This window comes from Heterodontus francisci, unplaced genomic scaffold (genome assembly GCF_036365525.1).
Source record: "Heterodontus francisci isolate sHetFra1 unplaced genomic scaffold, sHetFra1.hap1 HAP1_SCAFFOLD_1107, whole genome shotgun sequence".
In the NCBI taxonomy this organism is placed as follows: domain Eukaryota; kingdom Metazoa; phylum Chordata; class Chondrichthyes; order Heterodontiformes; family Heterodontidae; genus Heterodontus; species Heterodontus francisci.
This window is the reverse complement of record NW_027140590.1, coordinates 84,999-110,821: the sequence shown is the minus strand read 5'-3', so window position 1 is coordinate 110,821 and position 25,823 is coordinate 84,999. Positions and strand designations below refer to the sequence as shown.

At 54.7% G+C, this 25,823-nt stretch overlaps 2 protein-coding genes across 2 annotated transcripts in view; one reads left to right on the top strand and one right to left on the bottom strand.

Moving 5' to 3' along the window:
* LOC137360203 (translocating chain-associated membrane protein 2-like) overlaps positions 1 to 17,029 on the top strand; it is a gene marked incomplete at its 5' end in the record, with an annotated part of 65,432 nt that extends 48,403 nt beyond the window's left edge. The window contains 4 exons of the mRNA XM_068025741.1: positions 11,830 to 11,934; positions 13,014 to 13,157; positions 15,512 to 15,675; positions 16,241 to 17,029. Coding sequence (XP_067881842.1) covers positions 11,830 to 11,934; positions 13,014 to 13,157; positions 15,512 to 15,675; positions 16,241 to 16,314 — 487 coding nt within the window. The remainder of the gene's footprint in view (positions 1 to 11,829; positions 11,935 to 13,013; positions 13,158 to 15,511; positions 15,676 to 16,240) is intronic.
* Positions 17,030 to 17,560: 531 nt separating this feature from the next.
* Positions 17,561 to 25,823, bottom strand: part of efhc1 (EF-hand domain (C-terminal) containing 1) — an 81,570-nt gene continuing 73,307 nt past the window's right edge. The window contains exons 9-10 of the mRNA XM_068025740.1: positions 22,116 to 22,299; positions 17,561 to 17,984 (exon numbers count right to left, since the gene is read on the bottom strand). Of these exons, the coding sequence (XP_067881841.1) occupies positions 17,636 to 17,984; positions 22,116 to 22,299 (533 nt within the window). The 3' untranslated portion in view covers positions 17,561 to 17,635. The remainder of the gene's footprint in view (positions 17,985 to 22,115; positions 22,300 to 25,823) is intronic.

The window sequence follows — 25,823 nt, the reverse complement described above, 5'->3', positions numbered from 1 at the left end:
TAGGGTGAAGGGCTGAGGGTCAGAGTGCAGGATAGTAGGGCGAAGGGCTGAGGGTCCGAGTGCAGGACAGTAGGGCGAAGGGCTGAGGGTCAGAGTGGATAGGAGGGCGAAGGCTGAGGGTCAGAGTGCAGGATAGTAGGGCAAAGGGCTGAGGGTCAGAGTGCAGGATAGTAGGGAAAGGGCTGAGGGTCAGAGTGCAGTATAGGGCTGAGGGTCAGAGTGCAGGATAGGGCTGAGGGTCAGAGTGCGGGATCGGGCGAAGGGCTGAGGGTCAGAGTGCAGGATAGTAGGGCGAAGGGCTGAGGGTCCGAGTGCAGGATAATAGGGCAAAGGGCTGAGGGTCAGAGTGCAGGAGAGTAGGGCGATGGGCTGAGGGTCAGAGTGCAGGAGAGTAGGGCGATGGGCTGAGGGTCAGAGTGCAGGAGAGTAGGGCGATGGGCTGAGGGTCAGAGTGCAGGAGAGTAGGGTGAAGGGCTGAGGGTCAGAGTGCAGGATAGTAGGGCGAAGGGCTGAGGGTCAGAGTGCAGGATAGCAGGGCGAAGGGCTGAGGGTCAGAGTGCAGGATAGTAGTGCGAAGGGCTGAGGGTCAGAGTGCAGGATAGTAGGGCGAAGGGCTGAGGGTCAGAGTGCAGGATAGTAGGGCGAAGGGCTGCGGGTCAGACTGCAGGATATTAGGGCGAAGGGCTGAGGGTCAGAGTACAGGATAGTAGGGCGAAGGGCTGAGGGTCAGAGTGCAGGATAGTAGTGCGAAGGGCTGAGGGTCAGAGTGCAGGATAGTAGGGCGAAGGGCTGAGGGTCAGAGTGCAGGATAGTAGGGCGAAGGGCTGCGGGTCAGACTGCAGGATATTAGGGCGAAGGGCTGAGGGTCAGAGTACAGGATAGTAGGGCGAAGGGCTGAGGGTCCGAGTGCAGGACAGTAGGGCGAAGGGCTGAGGGTCAGAGTGCAGGATGGGGCGAAGGGCTGAGGGTCAGAGTGCAGGATAGTAGGGCGAAGGGCTGAGGGTCAGAGTGCAGGATAGTGGGGCGATGGGATGAGGGTCAGAATGCAGGATAGTAGGGCGAAGGGCTGAGGGTCAGAGTGCAGGATAGGTTGACGGGCTGAGGGTCAGAGTGCAGGATAGGTTGACGGACTGAGGGTCAAAGTGCAGGATAATAGGGCGAAGGGCTGAGGGTCAGAGTGCAGGATAGGTTGACGGGCTGAGGGTCAGAGTGCAGGATAGTAGGGCGAAGGCTGAGGGTCAAAGTGCAGGATAGTGGGGCGAAGGGCTGAGGGTCAGAGTGCAGGATAGTAGGGCGAAGGGCTGAGGGTCTGGGTGCAGGATAGTAGGGCGAAGGGCTGAGGGTCAGAGTGCAGGATAGTAGGGCGAAGTGCTGAGGGTCAGAGTGCAGGATAGTAGGGCGAAGGGCTGAGGGTCTGAGTGCAGGACAGTAGGGCGAAGGGCTGAGGGTCGGAGTGCAGGACAGTAGGGCGAAGGGCTGAGGGTCGGAGTGCAGGATAGTAGGGAGAAGGGCTGAGGGTCAGAGTGCAGGATAGGAGGGCGAAGGCTGAGGGTCAGAGTGCAGGATAGTAGGGCAAAGGGCTGAGGGTCAGAGTGCAGGATAGTAGGGAAAGGGCTGAGGGTCAGAGTGCAGGATAGGGCTGAGAGTCAGAGTGCAGGATAGTAGGGCGAAGGGCTGAGGGTCAGAGTGGATGGGAGGGCGAAGGCTGAGGGTCAGAGTGCAGGATAGTAGGGCAAAGGGCTGAGGGTCAGAGTGCAGGATAGTAGGGAAAGGGCTGAGGGTCAGAGTGCAGGATAGGGCTGAGGGTCAGAGTGCAGGATAGTAGGGCGAAGGGCTGAGGGTCAGAGTGCAGGATAGTAGGGCGAAGGGCTGAGGGTCCGAGTGCAGGATAATAGGGCAAAGGGCTGAGGGTCAGAGTGCAGGAGAGTAGGGCGATGGGCTGAGAGTCAGAGTGCAGGAGAGTAGGGCGATGGGCTGAGGGTCAGAGTGCAGGAGAGTAGGGCGATGGGCTGAGGGTCAGAGTGCAGGAGAGTAGGGTGAAGGGCTGAGGGTCAGAGTGCAGGATAGTAGGGAAAGGGCTGAGGGTCAGAGTGCAGGATCGGGTGAAGGGCTGAGGGTCAGAGTGCAGGATAGCAGGGCGAAGGGCTGAGGGTCAGAGTGCAGGATAGGGTGAAGGGCTGAGGGTCAGAGTGCAGGATAGTAGGGCGAAGGGCTGAGGGTCCGAGTGCAGGACAGTAGGGCGAAGGGCTGAGGGTCAGAGTGGATAGGAGGGCGAAGGCTGAGGGTCAGAGTGCAGGATAGTAGGGCAAAGGGCTGAGGGTCAGAGTGCAGGATAGTAGGGAAAGGGCTGAGGGTCAGAGTGCAGTATAGGGCTGAGGGTCAGAGTGCAGGATAGGGCTGAGGGTCAGAGTGCGGGATCGGGCGAAGGGCTGAGGGTCAGAGTGCAGGATAGTAGGGCGAAGGGCTGAGGGTCCGAGTGCAGGATAATAGGGCAAAGGGCTGAGGGTCAGAGTGCAGGAGAGTAGGGCGATGGGCTGAGGGTCAGAGTGCAGGAGAGTAGGGCGATGGGCTGAGGGTCAGAGTGCAGGAGAGTAGGGCGATGGGCTGAGGGTCAGAGTGCAGGAGAGTAGGGTGAAGGGCTGAGGGTCAGAGTGCAGGATAGTAGGGCGAAGGGCTGAGGGTCAGAGTGCAGGATAGCAGGGCGAAGGGCTGAGGGTCAGAGTGCAGGATAGTAGTGCGAAGGGCTGAGGGTCAGAGTGCAGGATAGTAGGGCGAAGGGCTGAGGGTCAGAGTGCAGGATAGTAGGGCGAAGGGCTGCGGGTCAGACTGCAGGATATTAGGGCGAAGGGCTGAGGGTCAGAGTACAGGATAGTAGGGCGAAGGGCTGAGGGTCCGAGTGCAGGACAGTAGGGCGAAGGGCTGAGGGTCAGAGTGCAGGATGGGGCGAAGGGCTGAGGGTCAGAGTGCAGGATAGTAGGGCGAAGGGCTGAGGGTCAGAGTGCAGGATAGTGGGGCGATGGGATGAGGGTCAGAATGCAGGATAGTAGGGCGAAGGGCTGAGGGTCAGAGTGCAGGTAGGTTGACGGGCTGAGGGTCAGAGTGCAGGATAGGTTGACGGACTGAGGGTCAAAGTGCAGGATAATAGGGCGAAGGGCTGAGGGTCAGAGTGCAGGATAGGTTGACGGGCTGAGGGTCAGAGTGCAGGATAGTAGGGCGAAGGCTGAGGGTCAAAGTGCAGGATAGTGGGGCGAAGGGCTGAGGGTCAGAGTGCAGGATAGTAGGGCGAAGGGCTGAGGGTCTGGGTGCAGGATTGTAGGGCGAAGGGCTGAGGGTCAGAGTGCAGGATAGTAGGGCGAAGTGCTGAGGGTCTGAGTGCAGGACAGTAGGGCGAAGGGCTGAGGGTCTGAGTGCAGGACAGTAGGGCGAAGGGCTGAGGGTCGGAGTGCAGGACAGTAGGGCGAAGGGCTGAGGGTCGGAGTGCAGGATAGTAGGGAGAAGGGCTGAGGGTCAGAGTGCAGGATAGGAGGGCGAAGGCTGAGGGTCAGAGTGCAGGATAGTAGGGCAAAGGGCTGAGGGTCAGAGTGCAGGATAGTAGGGAAAGGGCTGAGGGTCAGAGTGCAGGATAGGGCTGAGAGTCAGAGTGCAGGATAGTAGGGCGAAGGGCTGAGGGTCAGAGTGGATGGGAGGGCGAAGGCTGAGGGTCAGAGTGCAGGATAGTAGGGCAAAGGGCTGAGGGTCAGAGTGCAGGATAGTAGGGAAAGGGCTGAGGGTCAGAGTGCAGGATAGGGCTGAGGGTCAGAGTGCAGGATAGTAGGGCGAAGGGCTGAGGGTCAGAGTGCAGGATAGTAGGGCGAAGGGCTGAGGGTCCGAGTGCAGGATAATAGGGCAAAGGGCTGAGGGTCAGAGTGCAGGAGAGTAGGGCGATGGGCTGATGGTCAGAGTGCAGGAGAGTAGGGTGAAGGGCTGAGGGTCAGAGTGCAGGATAGTAGGGAAAGGGCTGAGGGTCAGAGTGCAGGATCGGGTGAAGGGCTGAGGGTCAGAGTGCAGGATAGGGTGAAGGGCTGAGGGTCAGAGTGCAGGATAGTAGGGCGAAGGGCTGAGGGTCCGAGTGCAGGACAGTAGGGCGAAGGGCTGAGGGTCAGAGTGCAGGATAGTAGGGCGAAGGGCTGAGGGTCAGAGTGCAGGATAGTAGGGCGAAGGGCTGAGGGTCAGAGTGCAGGAAAGTAGCGCGAAGGGCTGAGGGTCAGAGTGCAGGATAGGTTGACGGGCTGAGGGTCAGAGTGCAGGATAGTAGGGCGAAGGCTGAGGGTCAAAGTGCAGGATAGTGGGGCGAAGGGCTGAGGGTCAGAGTGCAGGATAGTAGGGCGAAGGGCTGAGGGTCTGGGTGCAGGATAGTAGGGCGAAGGGCTGAGGGTCAGAGTGCAGGATAGTAGGGCGAAGTGCTGAGGGTCAGAGTGCAGGATAGTAGGGCGAAGGGCTGAGGGTCTGAGTGCAGGACAGTAGGGCGAAGGGCTGAGGGTCGGAGTGCAGGACAGTAGGGCGAAGGGCTGAGGGTCGGAGTGCAGGATAGTAGGGAGAAGGGCTGAGGGTCAGAGTGCAGGATAGGAGGGCAAAGGGCTGAGGGTCAGAGTGCAGGATAGTAGGGAAAGGGCTGAGGGTCAGAGTGCAGGATAGGGCTGAGAGTCAGAGTGCAGGATAGTAGGGCGAAGGGCTGAGGGTCAGAGTGGATGGGAGGGCGAAGGCTGAGGGCCAGAGTGCAGGATAGTAGGGCAAAGGGCTGAGGGTCAGAGTGCAGGATAGTAGGGAAAGGGCTGAGGGTCAGAGTGCAGGATAGGGCTGAGGGTCAGAGTGCAGGATAGTAGGGCGAAGGGCTGAGGGTCAGAGTGCAGGATAGTAGGGCGAAGGGCTGAGGGTCCGAGTGCAGGATAATAGGGCAAAGGGCTGAGGGTCAGAGTGCAGGAGAGTAGGGCGATGGGCTGAGGGTCAGAGTGCAGGAGAGTAGGGTGAAGGGCTGAGGGTCAGAGTGCAGGATAGTAGGGAAAGGGCTGAGGGTCAGAGTGCAGGATCGGGTGAAGGGCTGAGGGTCAGAGTGCAGGATAGCAGGGCGAAGGGCTGAGGGTCAGAGTGCAGGATAGGGTGAAGGGCTGAGGGTCAGAGTGCAGGATAGTAGGGCGAAGGGCTGAGGGTCCGAGTGCAGGACAGTAGGGCGAAGGGCTGAGGGTCAGAGTGCAGGATAGTAGGGCGAAGGGCTGAGGGTCAGAGTGCAGGATAGTAGGGCGAAGGGCTGAGGGTCAGAGTGCAGGAAAGTAGAGCAAAGGGCTGAGGGTCAGAGTGCAGGAGAGTAGGGCGATGGGCTGAGGGTCAGAGTGCAGGAGAGTAGGGCGATGGGCTGAGGGTTAGAGTGCAGGATAGGGTGACGGGCTGAGGGTCAGAGTGCAGGATAGTAGGGCAAATGGCTGAGGGTCAGAGTGCTGGATAGTAGGGCGAAGGGCTGAGGGTCCGAGTGCAGGATAATAGGGCAAAGGGCTGAGGGTCAGAGTGCAGGAGAGTAGGGCGATGGGCTGAGGGTCAGAGTGCAGGAGAGTAGGGTGAAGGACTGAGGGTCAGAGTGCAGGATAGTAGGGCGAAGGGCTGAGGGTCCGAGTGCAGGATAATAGGGCAAAGGGCTGAGGGTCAGAGTGCAGGAGAGTAGGGCGATGGGCTGAGGGTCAGAGTGCAGGAGAGTAGGGTGAAGTGCTGAGGGTCAGAGTGCAGGATAGTAGGGCGAAGGGCTGAGGGTCAGAGTGCAGGATAGTAGGGCGAAGGCTGAGGGTCAGAGTGCAGGATAGTAGGGCGAAGGGCTGAGGGTCAGAGTGCTGGATAGTAGGGCGAAGTGCTGAGGGTCAGAGTGCAGGATGGGGCGAAGGGCTGAGCGTCAGAGTGCAGGATAGTAGGGCGAAGGGCTGAGGGTCAGAGTGCAGGATAGTTTGACGGGCTGAGGGTCAGAGTGCAGGATAGTAGGGCGAAGGGCTGAGGGTCAGAGTGCAGGATAGTAGGGCGAAGGGCTGAGGGTCAGAGTGCAGGATAGGTTGACGGGCTGAGGGTCAGAGTGCAGGATAGTAGGGCGAAGGCTGAGGGTCAAAGTGCAGGATAGTGGGGCGAAGGGCTGAGGGTCAGAGTGCAGGATAGTCGGGCGAAGGGCTGAGGGTCTGGGTGCAGGATAGTAGGGCGAAGGGCTGAGGGTCAGAGTGCAGGATAGTAGGGCGAAGGGCTGAGGGTCGGAGTGCAGGACAGTAGGGCGAAGGGCTGAGGGTCGGAGTGCAGGATAGTAGGGAGAAGGGCTGAGGGTCAGAGGGCAGGATAGGAGGGCGAAGGCTGAGGGTCAGAGTGCAGGATAGTAGGGCAAAGGGCTGAGGGTCAGAGTGCAGGATAGTAGGGAAAGGGCTGAGGGTCAGAGTGCAGGATAGGGCTGAGAGTCAGAGTGCAGGATAGTAGGGCGAAGGGCTGAGGGTCAGAGTGGATAGGAGGGCGAAGGCTGAGGGTCAGAGTGCAGGATAGTAGGGCAAAGGGCTGAGGGTCAGAGTGCAGGATAGTAGGGAAAGGGCTGAGGGTCAGAGTGCAGGATAGGGCTGAGGGTCAGAGTGCGGGATCGGGCGAAGGGCTGAGGGTCAGAGTGCAGGATAGTAGGGCGAAGGGCTGAGGGTCCGAGTGCAGGATAATAGGGCAAAGGGCTGAGGGTCAGAGTGCAGGAGAGTAGGGCGATGGGCTGAGGGTCAGAGTGCAGGAGAGTAGGGCGATGGGCTGAGGGTCAGAGTGCAGGAGAGTAGGGCGATGGGCTGAGGGTCAGAGTGCAGGAGAGTAGGGTGAAGGGCTGAGGGTCAGAGTGCAGGATAGTAGGGCGAAGGGCTGAGGGTCAGAGTGCAGGATAGCAGGGCGAAGGGCTGAGGGTCAGAGTGCAGGATAGTAGGGCGAAGGGCTGAGGGTCAGAGTGCAGGTTAGTAGGGCGAAGGGCTGAGGGTCAGAGTGCAGGATAGTAGGGCAAAGGGCTGCGGGTCAGACTGCAGGATATTAGGGCGAAGGGCTGAGGGTCAGAGTACAGGATAGTAGGGCGAAGGGCTGAGGGTCCGAGTGCAGGACAGTAGGGCGAAGGGCTGAGGGTCAGAGTGCAGGATGGGGCGAAGTGCTGAGGGTCAGAGTGCAGGATAGTAGGGCGAAGGGCTGAGGGTCAGAGTGCAGGATAGTGGGGCGATGGGATGAGGGTCAGAATGCAGGATAGTAGGGCGAAGGGCTGAGGGTCAGAGTGCAGGATAGGTTGACGGACTGAGGGTCAAAGTGCAGGATAATAGGGCGAAGGGCTGAGGGTCAGAGTGCAGGATAGGGTGACGGGCTGAGGGTCAGAGTGCAGGATAGTAGGGCGAAGGCTGAGGGTCAAAGTGCAGGATAGTGGGGCGAAGGGCTGAGGGTCAGAGTGCAGGATAGTAGGGCGAAGGGCTGAGGGTCTGGGTGCAGGATAGTAGGGCGAAGGGCTGAGGGTCAGAGTGCAGGATAGTAGGGCGAAGTGCTGAGGGTCAGAGTGCAGGATAGTAGGGCGAAGGGCTGAGGGTCAGAGTGCAGGATAGTAGGGCGAAGGGCTGAGGGTCTGAGTGCAGGACAGTAGGGCGAAGGGCTGAGGGTCGGTGCAGGACAGTAGGGCGAAGGGCTGAGGGTCGGAGTGCAGGATAGTAGGGAGAAGGGCTGAGGGTCAGAGTGCAGGATAGGAGGGCGAAGGCTGAGGGTCAGAGTGCAGGATAGTAGGGAAAGGGCTGAGGGTCAGAGTGCAGGATAGGGCTGAGAGTCAGAGTGCAGGATAGTAGGGCGAAGGGCTGAGGGTCAGAGTGCAGGATAGTAGGGCGAAGGGCTGAGGGTCAGAGTGCAGGATAGTAGGGCGAAGGGCTGAGGGTCAGAGTGCAGGATAGTAGGGCAAATGGCTGAGGGTCAGAGTGCAGGATAGGGTGACAGGCTGAGGGTCAGAGTGCAGGATAGTTGGGAAAGGGCTGAGGGTCAGAGTGCAGGATAGTAGGGCAAAGGGCTGAGGGTCAGAGTGCAGGATAGTAGGGAAAGGGCTGAGGGTCAGAGTGCAGTATAGGGCTGAGGGTCAGAGTGCGGGATCGGGCGAAGGGCTGAGGGTCAGAGTGCAGGATAGTAGGGCGAAGGGCTGAGGGTCAGAGTGCAGGATAGGGTGAAGGGCTGAGGGTCAGAGTGATGGATATTAGGGCGAAGGGCTGAGGGTCCGAGTGCAGGTCAGTCGGGCGCAGGGCTGAGGGTCAGAGTGCAGGATAGTCGGGCGAAGGGCTCAGGGTCAGAGTGCAGGATAGTCGGGCGAAGGGCTGAGGGTCAGAGTGCAGGATAGTAGGGCGAAGGGCTGAGGGTCAGAGTGCAGGAGAGGAGGGCGATGGGCTGAGGGTCAGAGTGCAGGATAGTAGGGCAAATGGCTGAGGGTCAGAGTGCAGGATAGTAGGGCGAAGGGCTGAGGGTCAGTGCTGGATAGTAGGGCGAAGGGCTGAGGGTCAGAGTGCAGGAGATGGTGAAGGGCTGAGGGTCAGAGTGCAGGATATTAGGGCGAAGGCTGAGGGTCAGAGTGCAGTATAGTAGGGCGAAGGGCTGAGGGTCCGAGTGCAGGATAATAGGGCAAAGGGCTGAGGGTCAGAGTGCAGGAGAGTAGGGCGATGGGCTGAGGGTCAGAGTGCAGGAGAGTAGGGCGATGGGCTGAGGGTCAGAGTGCAGGAGAGTAGGGCGATGGGCTAAGGGTCAGAGTGCAGGAGAGTAGGGTGAAGGACTGAGGATCAGAGTGCAGGATAGTCGGGCGAAGGGCTGAGGGTCAGAGTGCAGGATAGCAGGGCGAAGGGCTGAGGGTCAGAGTGCAGGAGAGTAGGGCGATGGGCTGAGGGTCAGAGTGCAGGAGAGTAGGGCGATGGGCTGAGGGTTAGAGTGCAGGAGAGTAGGGCGATGGGCTGAGGGTCAGAGTGCAGGAGAGTAGGGTGAAGGGCTGAGGGTCAGAGTGCAGGATAGTAGGGCGAAGGGCTGAGGGTCAGAGTGCAGGATAGCAGGGCGAAGGGCTGAGGGTCAGAGTGCAGGATAGTAGGGCGAAGGGCTGAGGGTCAGAGTGCAGGTTAGTAGGGCGAAGGGCTGAGGGTCAGAGTGCAGGATAGTAGGGCAAAGGGCTGCGGGTCAGAGTACAGGATAGTAGGGCGAAGGGCTGAGGGTCCGAGTGCAGGACAGTAGGGCGAAGGGCTGAGGGTCAGAGTGCAGGATGGGGCGAAGGGCTGAGGGTCAGAGTGCAGGATAGTAGGGCGAAGGGCTGAGGGTCAGAGTGCAGGATAGTGGGGCGATGGGATGAGGGTCAGAATGCAGGATAGTAGGGCGAAGGGCTGAGGGTCAGAGTGCAGGATAGTAGGGCAAAGGGCTGAGGGTCTGGGTGCAGGATAGTAGGGCGAAGGGCTGAGGGTCAGAGTGCAGGATAGTAGGGCGAAGGGCTGAGGGTCAGAGTGCAGGATAGGTTGACGGACTGAGGGTCAAAGTGCAGGATAATAGGGCGAAGGGCTGAGGGTCAGAGTGCAGGATAGGTTGACGGGCTGAGGGTCAGAGTGCAGGATAGTAGGGCGAAGGCTGAGGGTCAGAGTGCAGGATAGTGGGGCGAAGGGGTGAGGGTCAGAGTGCAGGATAGTAGGGCGAAGGGCTGAGGGTCTGGGTGCAGGATAGTAGGGCGAAGGGCTGAGGGTCAGAGTGCAGGATAGTAGGTCGAAGTGCTGAGGGTCAGAGTGCAGGATAGTAGGGCGAAGGGCTGAGGGTCAGAGTGCAGGATAGTAGGGCGAAGGGCTGAGGGTCTGAGTGCAGGACAGTAGGGCGAAGGGCTGAGGGTCGGTGCAGGACAGTAGGGCGAAGGGCTGAGGGTCGGAGTGCAGGATAGTAGGGAGAAGGGCTGAGGGTCAGAGTGCAGGATAGGAGGGCGAAGGCTGAGGGTCAGAGTGCAGGATAGTAGGGCAAAGGGCTGAGGGTCAGAGTGCAGGATAGTAGGGAAAGGGCTGAGGGTCAGAGTGCAGGATAGGGCTGAGAGTCAGAGTGCAGGATAGTAGGGCGAAGGGCTGAGGGTCAGAGTGCAGGATAGTAGGGCGAAGGGCTGAGGGTCAGAGTGCAGGATAGTAGGGCAAAGGGCTGCGGGTCAGACTGCAGGATATTAGGGCGAAGGGCTGAGGGTCAGAGTACAGGATAGTAGGGCGAAGGGCTGAGGGTCAGAGTGCAGGATAGTAGGGCGAAGGGCTGAGGGTCAGAGTGCAGGATAGTAGGGCAAATGGCTGAGGGTCAGAGTACAGGATAGGGTGACAGGCTGAGGGTCAGAGTGCAGGATAGTTGGGAAAGGGCTGAGGGTCAGAGTGCAGGATAGTAGGGCAAAGGGCTGAGGGTCAGAGTGCAGGATAGTAGGGAAAGGGCTGAGGGTCAGAGTGCAGGATAGGGCGAAGGGCTGAGGGTCAGATTGCAGGATAGTAGGGCGAAGGGCTGAGGGTCAGAGTGCAGGATAGGGCGAAGGGCTGAGGGTCAGAGTGATGGATATTAGGGCGAAGGGCTGAGGGTCCGAGTGCACGTCAGTCGGGCGAAGGGCTGAGGGTCAGAGTGCAGGATAGTCGGGCGAAGGGCTCAGGGTCAGAGTGCAGGATAGTCGGGCGAAGGGCTGAGGGTCAGAGTGCAGGATAGTAGGGCGAAGGGCTGAGGGTCAGAGTGCAGGAGAGGAGGGCGATGGGCTGAGGGTCAGAGTGCAGGATAGTAGGGCAAATGGCTGAGGGTCAGAGTGCAGGATAGTAGGGCGAAGGGCTGAGGGTCAGTGCTGGATAGTAGGGCGAAGGGCTGAGGGTCAGAGTGCAGGAGATGGTGAAGGGCTGAGGGTCAGAGTGCAGGATATTAGGGCGAAGGCTGAGGGTCAGAGTGCAGTATAGTAGGGCGAAGGGCTGAGGGTCTGAGTGCAGGATAATAGGGCAAAGGGCTGAGGGTCAGAGTGCAGGAGAGTAGGGCGATGGGCTGAGGGTCAGAGTGCAGGAGAGTAGGGCGATGGGCTGAGGGTCAGAGTGCAGGAGAGTAGGGCGATGGGCTAAGGGTCAGAGTGCAGGAGAGTTGGGTGAAGGACTGAGGATCAGAGTGCAGGATAGTCGGGCGAAGGGCTGAGGGTCAGAGTGCAGGATAGCAGGGCGAAGGGCTGAGGGTCAGAGTGCAGGATAGTAGGGCGAAGGGCTGAGGGTCAGAGTGCAGGATAGTAGGGCGAAGGGCTGAGGGTCAGAGTGCAGGATAGTAGGGCAAAGGGCTGCGGGTCAGACTGCAGGATATTAGGGCGAAGGGCTGAGGGTCAGAGTGCAGGATAGGGTGAAGGGCTGAGGGTCAGAGTGCAGGATAGTAGGGCGAAGGGCTGATGGTCCGAGTGCAGGACAGTAGGGCGAAGGGCTGAGGGTCAGAGTGCAGGATAGTTGGGCAAATGGCTGAGGGTCAGAGTGCAGGATAGTAGGGCGAAGGGCTGAGGGTCAGAGTGCAGGACAGTTGGGCGAAGGGCTGAGGGTCAGAGTGCAGGTTAGTAGGGCGAAGGGCTGAGGGTCAGAGTACAGGATAGTAGGGCGAAGGGCTGAGGGTCAGAGTGCAGGATAGTAGGGCGAACGGCTGAGGGTCAGAGTGCAGGATGGTCGGGCGAACGGCTGAGGGTCAGAGTGCAGGATAGTAGGGCGAACGGCTGAGGGTCAGAGTGCGGGATAACAGGGTGATGGACTGAGGGTGATAGTGTGGTTGGCAATATTGGGAAAATGTGGTACTAACTTGAGTCTTTCTCCTCTGTAGTTTGACACGGCTTGGAATGGTGCTGCTGGTACTGCAGTGTGTGGCGGAGTTGGTGTTTCACATGTCACGCTTACTTTACTTCATTGATGAGAACAACCAGAAGTTGTGAGTCTGAGGTCATTGTGCTGCATTAGAGCCGGGGATTGTTGGTCAGGTAATGGGTGCTGGGAACTGAATCGCTGGTCCCTGGGCTAGTGTGAGGGAGTTATGGAGCTGATTCACAGTGCTGGTAGTGGGGCAGGGTGATCGCAGTGGTCTTATTTTAAATCGGAGATTTGTGTTTTCCAAAAGTATTTAAGGATGTGGGGCAATGGATCAGCCGTGATAAATCGGCCAGTGGTGGAACAGTTCAAGGGCTGAATGGCCTTATCCTGTTCCCATGTTCCTGTTGTGCCTCTCAAATCCCAGAGTGCTTTGCTTACAATGAATTCGAAATGCCAGTCCTGTCGATGCAGCTGTTACTCTCTTCATGTCTCTCTCTCGGCCAGAAGGTTGTTCGAGCCGTACTCCAGGACCTTAGCACAAAATCTACACTATTGGCCCTATGACACCGGGACACTGGTCTAAAACTACAACACTCCCTCAGTACTGACCCTCCGACAGTGCAGCACTCCCTCAGTACTGACCCTCTGACAGTGCAACACTCCCTCAGTACTGACCCTCCGACAGTGCAGCACTCCCTCAGTACTGACCCTCCGACAGTGCAGCACTCCCTCAGTACTGACCCTCTGACAGTGCAACACTCCCTCAGTACTGACCCTCCGACAGTGCAGCACTCCCTCAGTACTGACCCTCTGACAGTGCAGCACTCCCTCAGTACTGACCCTCTGACAGTGCAACACTCCCTCAGTACTGACCCTCCGACAGTGCAGCACTCCCTCAGTACTGACCCTCCGACAGTGCAACACTCCCTCAGTACTGAACCTCCAAAAGTGCAACACACCCTCAGTACTGAACCTCCAAAAGTACAGCGCTCCCTCGGTACTGACCATCTGACAGTGCGGCACACCCTCAGTACTGCATTGGGTGTGTCAGCCAGCATTAAGTCTTTGGAGTGGAACTTGAGCTTACTACTTTCTGACTCTAAGACGAATGGTACCCACTGAGAGAAGGAGTAGGTGTGAATGGGCAGGGTTGTGACGCTAGAACCATCTCTGTTCACTGCTTCCTTTTCTTTTCAACAGTTTTAACGCCTGGGCAGTTGTCTTTGTCGTGACCCGTCTAATGACCCTGACTCTCACTGTGCTAGTCGTGGGTTTCGGGCTGTCCCGTGTTGAGCATCAGACCTTCGACATAGAGAAGGGAATCTTCAATACCTTCCCCATTCGGTGAGTTCCGTCCCTGCGTCTCTCTCCGTGTCTCTCCCTCTGCAGTTTAACTAACTAGTTTAACTAACTTGCTGGAGTTTTTTGAGGAGGTAACAGAGAGGGTTGATGAGGACAATGCAGTTGATGTGTACATGGACTTTCAAAAGGCATTTGATACAGTGTCACACAACAGACTTGTGAGCAAACTTGTAGCTCATGGAATGAAAGTGACGGTAGCAACATGGATATGAAATTGGCTGAGTGACAGGAAACAAAGAATAGTGGTTAATGGATGTTTTTCAGGCTGGAGGAAGGTTTGTAGTGGAGTTCCCCAGGGATCAGTGTTGGGACCCTTGCTTTTCCTGATAGATATCAATGACCTAGACCTTGGTGTACAGGGCACAATTTCAAAATTTACAGATGATATGAAATTTGGAAGCATTGTGAACTGTGAGGAGGATAGTGTAGAACTCCAAAAGGACATAGACAAGTTGGTGGAATGGGCAGACAGGTGGCAGATGACGTTTAATGCAGAGAAATGTGAAGTGATTCATTTTGGTAGGAAGAACATGGAGAGACAATATAAAATAAAGGATACAATTCTAAAGTGGGTGCAGGAGCAGAGGGAACTGGGTGTATATGTGTATAAGTCATTGAAGGTGGCAGGACAGGTTGACAGAGCGGTTAATAAAGCATACAGTATCCTGGGCTTTATTAATAGGGGAATAGAGTACAAGAGCAAGGAAGTTATGTTGAACTTGTATAAGGCCTCAGCTGGAATATTGTGTCCAGTTCTGGGCGCCGCACTTGAGGAAAGATGTGAGGGCATTGGAGAGAGTACAGAAAAGATTCACGAGAATGGTTCCAGTGATGAGGAACTCCACTTATGAAGATAGATTGGAGAAATTAGGACTGTTTTCTTTGGAGGAGAAGGCTGAGAGGAGATTTAAGTGATATGGACACAATGGGCCGAATGGCCGCCTTCTGTACTGTAACAATTCTATGATTCTGTGAAGGGACAACTTCATGTGTGGCACTTGCAGCAGACTTCACCTTTCTAGAATCAGCTTGTTCAGCCATCAGAGGAAGTGCAGCAGATGATCTCATCTGATCTCAACAAAGTTTTGAGGCTGCATTCCCATCATTTCTCACAGATGGAAGGTGCCAAACATGTCCAGTTAAGTTTCTGGTCAATGGTAACCCCAGGTAGAGGCCTGCTACCCGACGACACGTGTTGGGTTCAGGTTGGGTCGGGCCGGGCCCATCTTCAGGGTCCGGCTTTTCGGCTCGGCTCGGGTCGGGTCGGGCCGAGTCCAGGTCGAGTCGGGTCGGGTCAGGCCGGAGACACACGGTAAGTGCTCTGCTGGTAAGTATTGAAATTAAAAAACTTACCTGAGCTGGGAGTCCGGGACGAAACTGAAGATGCGCAGTGAGTGAGTGACGTCACTGTGACATCATCACACATGCGCTGAAGCTTCGTGGAGATTCCGAGTCCGAAGGTAAGTAAGGGGATGGTTGGGTCAAGTCGGGGTAGGTTCGGGTCGGGTCAGGGAAAAATCGGAGGGATTCGGGCTCGGGTCTGCGGTGGTTCGGTTGGGTTTGGGTTGGGTTTTTTTCCCTGACCTGAGCAGGCCTCTACCCCCAGGATGTTGATAGTGGGGCATTCAGTGATTGTAATTCCGTTGAATGTCAAGGAGAGATGGTTCGATTCTCTCTTGTTGGAGATGGTCATTGCCTGGCACTTGTGTGGCGTGAATGTTACATGACACTTATCAGCCCAAGCCTGGATATTGTCCAGGTCTTGCTGCATTTCTACACGAACTGCTTCAGTATCTGCGGAGTCACGAATGGTGCTGAACGTTGTGCAATCATCAGCGAACATCCCCACTTCTGACCTTATGAAGGAGGGAAGGCCATTGATGAAGCAGCTGAAGATGGCTGGGCCTAGGCTGCCATACTCGGCCAAATGTTGTCTTGATGTTAAGGGTCATCACTCTCACCTCACCTCTGGAATTCAGCTCTTTGGTCCATGTTGGACCAAGGCTGTAATTAGGTCTGAAACTGGATGGTCCTGGCGGAACTCAAGCTAAGCATCGGTGAGCAGGTTATTGCTGTTTAAGTGCTGCTTGAAAGCTTCCATCACTTTGCTGATTGCAAGTAGACTGATGGGCTGCTAATTGGATTTGTCCTTCCTGTGGACAGGACATACCCGGGCAATTTTATACTTTGCCGGCTTTCTCTATCTTTCTCTCAATCGCTTGTTGCCTGTCGCTTCCTCCCTCCATCTCCCCTGTTATAGGTGATATTGTGTTCAGTGACTCCTCCCTGAGCAGTGTGGCCTCTTGCTGTGCTTACTAGTCTCTCCCCTGCCCTAGGCTCTGTATCCTAACAACCATGTGCATCACTCAGGCCTGGATGATGTGGCGATTCATTAACTTCCAGCTGCGACGGTGGAGAGAATTCCGAGCAGAGCAGGCATCTCGCAGGAAGGTCACAGGAGTGATGGCAATGAAGGGGCGGGTTGTACGCAGGGAGCCAGGTCAGTGCTGGGAGGGCGGGGATTCTGATGGGGTTTGAGGGTCAGTGTTTAGGGTCAGGGGTCAGATGGGATTAGGGAGCTGTGTTTTGAAGTCAGTACAGTTGTATCGAGAGTCGGATGGAATTCGAAGGTCATCAAAGGGGTGGGGTCAGTGTGTGAGGGTCAGGGATTGGGTGAGGATGGGAGTCAGATGGGGTTCGGGGGTCAGTGTGTGAGGGTCAGGGATTGGGTGAGGATGGGGTCAGATGGGGTTCGGGGGTCAGTGTGGGATGGTCAGGGATTGGGTGAGGATGGGGGTCAGATGGGGTTCGGGGATCAGTGTGTGAGGGTCAGGGATTGGGTGAGGATGGGGTTCGGGGGTCAGTGTGGGAGGGTCAGGGATTGGATGAGGATGGGGGTCAGATGGGGTTCGGGGGTCAGTGTGTGAGGGTCAGGGATTGGGTAAGGATGGGGGTCAGATGGGGTTCGGGGGTCAGTGTGTGAGGGTCAAGGATTGGGTGAGGATGGGGGTCAGATGGGGTTCGGGATCATGGGCTCTCAGTAACGCTGCTTCTCTCTCTCTCAGGTCACCATGAGAACGGTTTGATCAAATCAGAAAATGGAGCGTCACCAAGAGCTCGGAAAAGCAGATCTCCCTAAGCTGGGCTGAGCAGGGCTAGACACTGACCATTACCTCTGGCCTGGCAATAAGCCCAGAATCCCCAGCTGGTTTAGTTTTTCTTCCATGCTCCACTCAATTTGGTTTCCCCCAACCCTCAGGCATTCCATCTTAAGGTGTGTGTCAGCAGGATATTCAACCATGGGGGCATCACATTTTGTCCAAGCCCCCTCCCTCACCTGACACGCACTTCACAGGAACATGATCCCAGGCTGAGTTACCTCTCCCTCCAATCACTGCCATCTGAACTGTTATACCTCCTTACCCCACACTGGGTGAGATCAGCTCACTAAGCACAGGTCAGGGATGGAGCTTTCCCCTTCCTGCTGTCTGTGTGGGGCTCAGTACCATGCTCTGTAGCTGACAAGTTTAGCTCATGGCTCCCTGGGGCTAGTATTGACAAGTGGCATATTTGGACACATCAGTCTGTGCCCCAGCCGTGCACTCACTACCTGCCCAGTGAGTGTCACTGTGTCACAGTAACTTGTCCCTTGGGGCTCCTTCAGCCCCTCCAAAGGATGTTCCAGTGCTGGGCAAGGCCGCCTGAAAGCCAGTGTTTACCTGCTCTGCTCCATAGCTCCCCACAAACAAAGGTGACCACAGCAGGGGTCAGCACCATGACCCTAACTGACCCTCGTCTAGGGGCTGCAGTTATATAAACCGTGTGTGCAACTGTAAATAAAAGTGCAAATTAAACAGTGTGAGTGTTGGTGATCTTTGTATCTCTGAACATTCAGACTTGTCATAGAGTCATACAGCACAGAAGCAGGCCCTTCGGCCCATCGTGTCTGTGCCAGCCATCAAGCACCTAACTGTTCTAGTTCCATTTTCACAGAATCATAGAATAATACAGTGCAGAAGAGGCCCTTCGGCCCATCGAGTCTGCACCGATGCATTAAAGACTCCTGATCTGTCTACCTAATCCCATTTTCCAGCACTTGGCCCGTAGCCTTGTATGCTATGGCGTTTCAAGTGCTCATCTAAATACTTCCTGACGCACTCTGGAGATGTGGGTTCAATTTGGGGAGGGGTTCAATGTTGCAACTCCTTGTAGCATCGACTGGGACTCCCGCATTCGGCAGGTCAGTGGTCTGACAGTTTCAGAAGGAGGATGAGGGCACTGAAACTCAGAGGGGTTGAAACACGACGTTACTGAGAGAGGTAGAATCAGCAATCGCTGTCCAACAATACAGGAATTGTTTGAAACATTACTTTATTGAGGCTGCATTTTGCACCCCATTACAGAGATTACTGTGCTTCTGTTTGATATTAACAGTTAAAGTTCTTGCACAGACGTTGGTCTTAGGGTCCTGCTGGAATGCACTGCGGGACACACATATCTCTCTGCAGCCGCGGTGCACAGGGGTCTCCCTGGGACTGCAGTGCCTGGATGTCTCCCTGGGACTGCGGTGCACAGGGATCTCTCTGGAGTTGTGGTGCACAGGGGTCTCCCTGGGACTGCAGTGCCTGGATGTCTCCCTGGGACTGCGGTGCACAGGGATCTCTCTGGAGTTGTGGTGCACAGGGGTCTCCCTGGGACTGCGCTTCTGGTCTGCATTCGAGGAGCTGTCTACATTCCAATGGCACCATCAAACTGTCCTCACCACCAATCATCGCGTGAGCAAGTTCTGGGTCACTGAACGACACAGAGCTGGAGAAACAAGAACAAAGTTAGCAGTTAGAGGGGGTTTAATTACTGATGGTGAGGCGCTTGTGGTGGGGGGGGGAGGTAGTTTGGGGGTTTAATTACTGGCGGTGAAGGGATAACCAGTGGTGATGGGGGGATGGGTGGCAGTAAGAGGGTTAGCCTATTATGCAAAGGATTATTGCTGGAGTCTAACCAGTTAATGCATTGCAGCCAACCAGCAAAGAGCTTCATCCTGCATCCCACTCAGCCCATTCGACTGGGTGGAGCTGAGTTTTTTTTTATTCATTCATGGGATGTGGGCGTCGCTGGCTAGGCCAGCATTTATTGTCCATCCCTAATTGCCCTTGAGACGGTGGTGGTGAGCTGCCTTCTTGAACCGCTGCAGTCCATGTGGGGTAGGTACACCAAGAGTGCTGTTCGGAAGGGAGTTCCAGGATTTTGACCCAGTGACAGTGAAGGAACGGCGATATAGTTCCAAGTCAGGATGGTGTGTGACTTGGAGGGGAACTTGCAGGTGGTGGTGTTCCCATGCATTTGCTGCCCTTGTCCTTCTAGTTGGTAGAGGTCGCGGGTTTGGAAGGTGCTGTCTAAGAAGCCTTGGTGTGTTGCTGCAGTGCATCTTGTAGATGGTACACACTGCTGCCACTGTGCGTCGGTAGTGGAGGGAGTGAATGTTTGTGGATGGGATGCCAATTAAGTGGGCTGCTTTGTCCTGGATGGTGTCGAGCTTCTTGAGTGTTGTTGGAGCTGCACCCATCCAGGCAAGTGGAGAGTATTCCATCACACTCCTGACTTGTGCCTTGTAGATGGTGGACAGGCTTTGGGGAGTTAGGAGGTGAGTTACTCGCCGCAGGATTCCTAGCCTCTGACCTGCTCTTGTAGCCACAGTATTTATATGGCTACTCCAGTTCAATTTCTGGTCAATGTTTGCCCCTAGGATGTTGATCGTGGGGGATTTAGCGATGGTAATGCCATTGAATGTAATGGGGAGATGGTTAGATTGTCTCTTGTTGGAGATGGTCATTGCCTGGCACTTGTGTGGTGCAAATGTTACTTGCCACTTATCAGCCCAAGCCTGGATGTTGTCCAGGTCTTGCTGCATTTCTACACGAACTGCTTCAGTATATGAGGAGTCACGAATGGTGCTGAACATTGTGCAATCATCAGGGAACATCCCCACTTCTGACCTTATTTTATTTTTATTTATTTAGAGATACAGCACTGAAACAAGCCTTTCGGCCTACCGAGTCTGTGTCGACCAAGAACCACCCACTTATACTAACCCTACAGTAATCCCATATTCTCTACCACCTACCTACACTAGGGGCAATTTACAATGGCCAATTTACCTATCACCTGCAAGTCTTTAGCGGTGGGAGGAAACCGGAGCACCCGGAGGAAACCCACGCGGTCACAGAGAGAGCTTGTAAACTCCGCACAGGCAGTACCCAGAATTGAACCCGGGTCCCTGGAGCTGTGGGGCTGCGGTGCTAATCACTGCGCCACTGTGCTGCCCCTATGATTGAAGGAAGGTCATTGATGAAGCAGCTGAAGATGGTTGGGCCGAGGACACTACCCTGAGGAACTCCTGCAGTGATGTCCTGGAGCTCAGATGATTGACCTCCAACAACCACAACCATCTTCCTTTGCATTAGGTATGACTCCAGCCAGTGGAGGGTTTTCCCCCGATTCCCATTGACCTCAGTTTTGCTAAGGCTCCTTGATGCCATACTCGGTCAAATGCTGCCTTGATGTCAAGGGCAGTCACTCTCACCTCACCTCTTGAGTTCAGCTCTTTTGTCCATGTTTGAACCAAGGCTGTAATGAGGTCAGGAGATGTGTGGCCCTGGCAGAACCCAAACTGAGTATCACTGAGCAGGTTATTGCAAAGCAAGTGCCACTTGATGACACCTTCCATCACTTTACTGATGATTGAGAGTAGGCTGATGGGGCGGTAATTGGCTGGGTTGGACTTGTCCTGCTTTTTGTGTACAGGACATACCTGGGCAATTTTCCACATTGCCGGGTAGATGCCAGTGTTGTAGCTGTACTGGAACTGCTTGGCTAGGGGCGCGGCTAGTTCTGGAGCACAGGTCTTCAGTACTATTGCTGGAATATTGTCAGGGACCATAGCTTTTGCAGTATCCAGTGCCTTCGGTCGTTTCTTGATATCACGTGGAGTGAATCGAATTGGCTGAAGTCTGGCATCTGTGATGCTGGGGACTTCAGGAGGAGGCCGAGATGGATTATCAACTCGGCACTTCTGCCTGAAAATTGTTGCAAATGCTTCAGCCTTATCTTTCGCACTGATGTGCTGGGCTCCCTCATCATTGAGGGTGGGGATATTTGTGGAGCCACCTCCTCCAGTTAGTTGTTTAATTGTCCACCACCATTCACGGCTGGATGTGGCAGGACTGCAGAGCTTAGGTCTGATCCGTTGGTTATGGGATTGCTTAGCTCTGTCTATCGCATGCTGCTTATGCAGTTTGGCACGCAGATAGTCCTGTGTTGTAGCTTCACCAGGTTGACACCCCATTTTGGGGTATGCCTGGTGCTGCTCCTGGCATGCCCTCTTGCACTCTTCATTGAAACAGGGTTGGTCTCCTGGCTTGATGGTAATGGTAGAGTGGGGGATATGCCAGGCCATGAGGTTACAGATTGTGGTTGAGTACAATTCTGCTGCTGCTGATGGCCCACAGCGCCTCATGGATGCCCAGTTTTGCATTGCTAGATCTGTTCGAAATCTATCCCATTTAGCACAGTGATAGTGCCACACAACACGATGGACGGTATCCTCAATGTGAAGGCGGGACTTCGTCTCCACAATGACTGTGCGGTGGTCACTCCTACCAATACTGCCATGGACAGATGCATCTGCAGCAGGCAGATTGGTGAGGACGAGGTCAAGTATGTTTTTCCCTCTTGTTGGATCCCTCACCACCTGTCGCAGAACCAGTCTCGCAGCTATGTCCTTTAGGACTCGGCCAGCTCGGTCAATAGTAGTGCTACCGAGCCACTCTTGGTGATGGACGTTGAAGCCCCCACCCAGTGTACATTCTGTGCTCTCGCCACCCTCAGTGCTTCCTCCAAGTGCTGTTCAACATGGAGGAGTACTGAGTCATCAGCTGAGGGAGGGTGGTAGGTTGTAATCAGCAGGAGGTTTCCTTGTCCATGTTTGACCAGATGCCATTAGACCTCATGGGGTCCGGAGTCAATGTTGAGGACTCCTAGGGTAACTCGCTCCCTACTGTACACCACTGTGCCGCCACCTCTGCTGGGTCTGTCCTGCCGGTGGGACAGAACATACCCGGGGATAGTGATGGCAGTGTCTGGGACATTGTAAGGTATGATTTAGTGAGTATGACTATGTCAGGCTGTTGCTTGACTAGTCTGTGGGACAGCTCTCCCAACTTTGGCACAAGCCCCCAGATGTTAGTAAGGAGGACTTTGCAGGGTCGACAGGGCTGGGTTTGCCGTTGTCATTTCCGGTGCCTAAGTCGATGCCGGGTGGCCCGTCCGGTTTCATTCCTTTTTATTGACTTTGTAGTGGTTAGGTACAACTGAGTGGCTCGCTAGGCCATTTCAGAGGACATGTAAGAGTCAACCACATTGCTGTGGGTCTGGAGTCACATGTCGGCCAGACCAGGTAAGGACAGCAGATTTCCTTCCCTAAAGGACATTAGTGAACCAGATGGGTTTTTACAACAATCGACAATGGTTTCATGGCCATCATTAGATGATGCTTTTTAATTCCAGATTTATTAATTGAATTCAAACTCCACCTTCTGCTGTGGTGGGATTCGAACCCATGTCCCCAGAGCAATACCCTGGGTCTCTGGGTTACTAATCCAGTGACAATACCACCACGCCACCTCCTCCCCTTTTGTGACAGACCAAACTCTCCATTTTCCAGAAATGAGCAGAACAGGCAGGTCGTTCACCCACAATGGTTTGGAGTCTGTGGAGAAGCTAACTCAAATTGCATATAGGAGTTGACTGAGGGCAGAATCGGGCTCCATCCTCACTTGGTGGAATAGCGAACAGCCACTTCAAGTCCTGGAAAGTGCCGGGACAATATGTCCAAGCCTGCAGGAGGAAATTAAACTGGAAATGAACAATGAAAGGGTGACTGACCGAGCTTTCTGCTCCATCTCCTTCTGTTGGCTCTTAATCGACTCGAGGACCATTTGTGTCTTACGATCCTGGGCTTTCTTTTGGAATGAATTCAGAGTCTCGTGCGGATAATTGGCAGGGTTAGCTTCCAGGTATTTGTAAACATATTCGTCGGCATCAGTGATGATAAAACGGCAACCGAGGACTGGAGTGAGAAATGCAGAACACGTGAAAGAGGCGTAAAAAGTGACTGGTAAAAGAGGGACTACACAGACCAGAAGCTGAACGGCAGCAGCGTGAACATGTACAGCAAAAGGTCAGTGTCTGGAGAGAATGGTCACCATGTACACAGAGAGAAAGAGAGAGAGAATGGTCACCATGTCCAGAGAGAGAGAATGGTCACCATGTCCAGAGAGAGAGAGAGAGAGAATGGTCACCATGTCCAGAGAGAGAGAGAGAGAGAATGGTCACCATGTCCAGAGAGAGAGAGAGTATGGTGACCATGTCCAGAGAGAGAGAATGGTCACCATGTCCTGTGAGAGAGAGAGAGAATGGTCACCATGTCCAGACAGAGAGAGAGAGAATGGTCACCATGTCCTGTGAGAGAGAGAGAGAATGGTCACCATGTCCAGAGAGAGAGAGAGAGAGAATGGTCACCATGTCCAGAGAGAGAGAGAGAGAGAGAGAATGGTCACCATGTCCAGAGAGAGAGAGAGAGAATGGTCACCAAGTCCAGACAGAGAGAAAGAGAGAATGGTCACCATGTCCTGTGAGAGAGAGAGAGAATGGTCACCATGTCCAGACAGAGAGAGAGAGAATGGTCACCATGTCCTGTGAGAGAGAGAGAGAATGGTCACCATGTCCTGTGAGAGAGAGAGAGAATGGTCACCATGTCCTGTGAGAGAGAGAGAGAATGGTCACCATGTCCAGACAGAGAGAGAGAATGGTCACCATGTCCAGACAGAGAGAGAGAGAGAATGGTCACCATGTCCAGACAGAGAGAGAATGGTCACCATGTCCAGACAGAGAGAGAGAGAGAATGGTCACCATGTCCAGACAGAGAGAGAGAGAATGGTCACCATGTCCAGACAGAGAGAGAGAGAGAATGGTCACCATGTCCAGACAGAGAGAGAGAGAGAATGGTCACCATGTCCAGACAGAGAGAGAGAGAGAATGGTCACCATGTCCAGACAGAGAGAGAGAGAGAATGGTCACCATGTCCAGACAGAGAGAGAGAGAGAATGGTCACCATGTCCAGACAGAGAGAGAGAGAGAATGGTCACCATGTCCAGGAGAGAGAGAGAGAATGGTCACCATGTCCAGAGAGAGAGAGAATGGTCACCATGTCCAGAGAGAGACAGAGAGAGAGAATGGTCACCATGTCCTGTGAGAGAGAGAGAGAGAATGGTCACCATGTCCAGAGACAGAGAGAAAGAGAATGATCACCATGTCCAGAGAGAGAGAGAGCGAGAGAAAATGGTCACCATGTCCAGAGACAGAGAAAGAGAATGGTCACCATATCCAGAGAGAGAGAATGGTCACCATGTCCAGACAGAGAGAGAGAGAGAATGGTCACCATGTCCAGACAGAGAGAGAGAGAGAATGGTCACCATGTCCAGACAGAGAGAGAGAGAGAATGGTCACCATGTTCAGACAGAGAGAGAATGGTCACCATGTCCGGAGAGAGAGAATGGTCACCATGTCCGGAGAGAGAGAATGGTCACCATGTCCGGAGAGAGAGAATGGTCACCATGTCCGGAGAGAGAGAATGGTCACCATGTCCAGAGAGAGATAGAGAGAATGGTCACTATGTCCAGAGAGAGAGAGAGAGACAATGGTCACCTTGTCCAGAGCAAGAGAGAGAGAAAATGGTCACCACGTCCATAGAGAGATGAAGAGAGAATGGTCACCATGTCCAGAGAGAGAGAGAGAGAATGGTCACCATGTCCAGAGAGAGAGAGAGAATGGTCACCATGTCCAGAGAGAGAGAGAGAATGGTCACCATGTCCAGAGAGAGGCAGAGAGAATGGTCACCATGTCCCGAGAAAGAGAAGAATGGTCACCATATCCAGAGAGAGAGAGAGAGAGAATGGTCACCATGTCCAGACAGAGAGAGAGAGAGAGAGAGAGAGAGAATGGACACCATGTCCAGACAGAGAGAGAGAGAGAATGGCCAACATGTCCAGAGAGAGATAGAGAGAATGGTCACTATGTCCAGAGTGAGAGAGAGAGACAATGGTCACCTTGTCCAGAGCGAGAGAGAGAAAAAATGGTCACCACGTCCAGAGAGAGATGAAGAGAGAATGGTCACCATGTCCAGAGAGAGAATGGTCACCGTGTCCAGAGAGAGAGAGACAATGGTCACCATGTCCTGTGAGAGAGAGAATGGTGACCATGTCCAGAGAGAGATAGAGAGAGAATGGTCACCATGTCCAGAGAGAGAGAGAGTATGGTGACCATGTCCAGAGAGAGAGAATGGTCACCATGTCCTGTGAGAGAGAGAGAGAATGGTCACCATGTCCAGACAGAGAGAGAGAGAATGGTCACCATGTCCTGTGAGAGAGAGAGAGAATGGTCACCATGTCCAGAGAGAGAGAGAGAGAGAATGGTCACCATGTCCAGAGAGAGAGAGAGAGAGAGAGAGAGAATGGTCACCATGTCCAGAGAGAGAGAGAGAGAATGGTCACCAAGTCCAGACAGAGAGAAAGAGAGAATGGTCACCATGTCCTGTGAGAGAGAGAGAGAATGGTCACCATGTCCTGTGAGAGAGAGAGAGAATGGTCACCATGTCCTGTGAGAGAGAGAGAGAATGGTCACCATGTCCTGTGAGAGAGAGAGAGAATGGTCACCATGTCCTGTGAGAGAGAGAGAGAATGGTCACCATGTCCAGACAGAGAGAGAGAATGGTCACCATGTCCAGACAGAGAGAGAGAGAGAATGGTCACCATGTCCAGACAGAGAGAGAGAGAGAATGGTCACCATGTCCAGACAGAGAGAGAGAGAGAATGGTCACCATGTCCAGACAGAGAGAGAGAGAGAATGGTCACCATGTCCAGACAGAGAGAGAGAGAGAATGGTCACCATGTCCAGACAGAGAGAGAGAGAGAATGGTCACCATGTCCAGACAGAGAGAGAGAGAGAATGGTCACCATGTCCAGACAGAGAGAGAGAGAGAATGGTCACCATGTCCAGACAGAGAGAGAGAGAGAATGGTCACCAAGTCCAGACAGAGAGAGAGAGAGAATGGTCACCATGTCCAGGAGAGAGAGAGAGAGAATGGTCACCATGTCCAGAGAGAGAGAGAATGGTCACCATGTCCAGAGAGAGACAGAGAGAGAGAATGGTCACCATGTCCTGTGAGAGAGAGAGAGAGAATGGTCACCATGTCCAGAGACAGAGAGAAAGAGAATGATCACCATGTCCAGAGAGAGAGAATGGTCACCATGTCCAGACAGAGAGAGAGAGAGAATGGTCACCATGTCCAGACAGAGAGAGAGAGAGAATGGTCACCATGTCCAGACAGAGAGAGAGAGAGAATGGTCACCATGTCCAGACAGAGAGAGAGAGAGAATGGTCACCATGTCCAGACAGAGAGAGAGAGAGAATGGTCACCATGTTCAGACAGAGAGAGAATGGTCACCATGTCCGGAGAGAGAGAATGGTCACCATGTCCGGAGAGAGAGAATGGTCACCATGTCCAGAGAGAGATAGAGAGAATGGTCACTATGT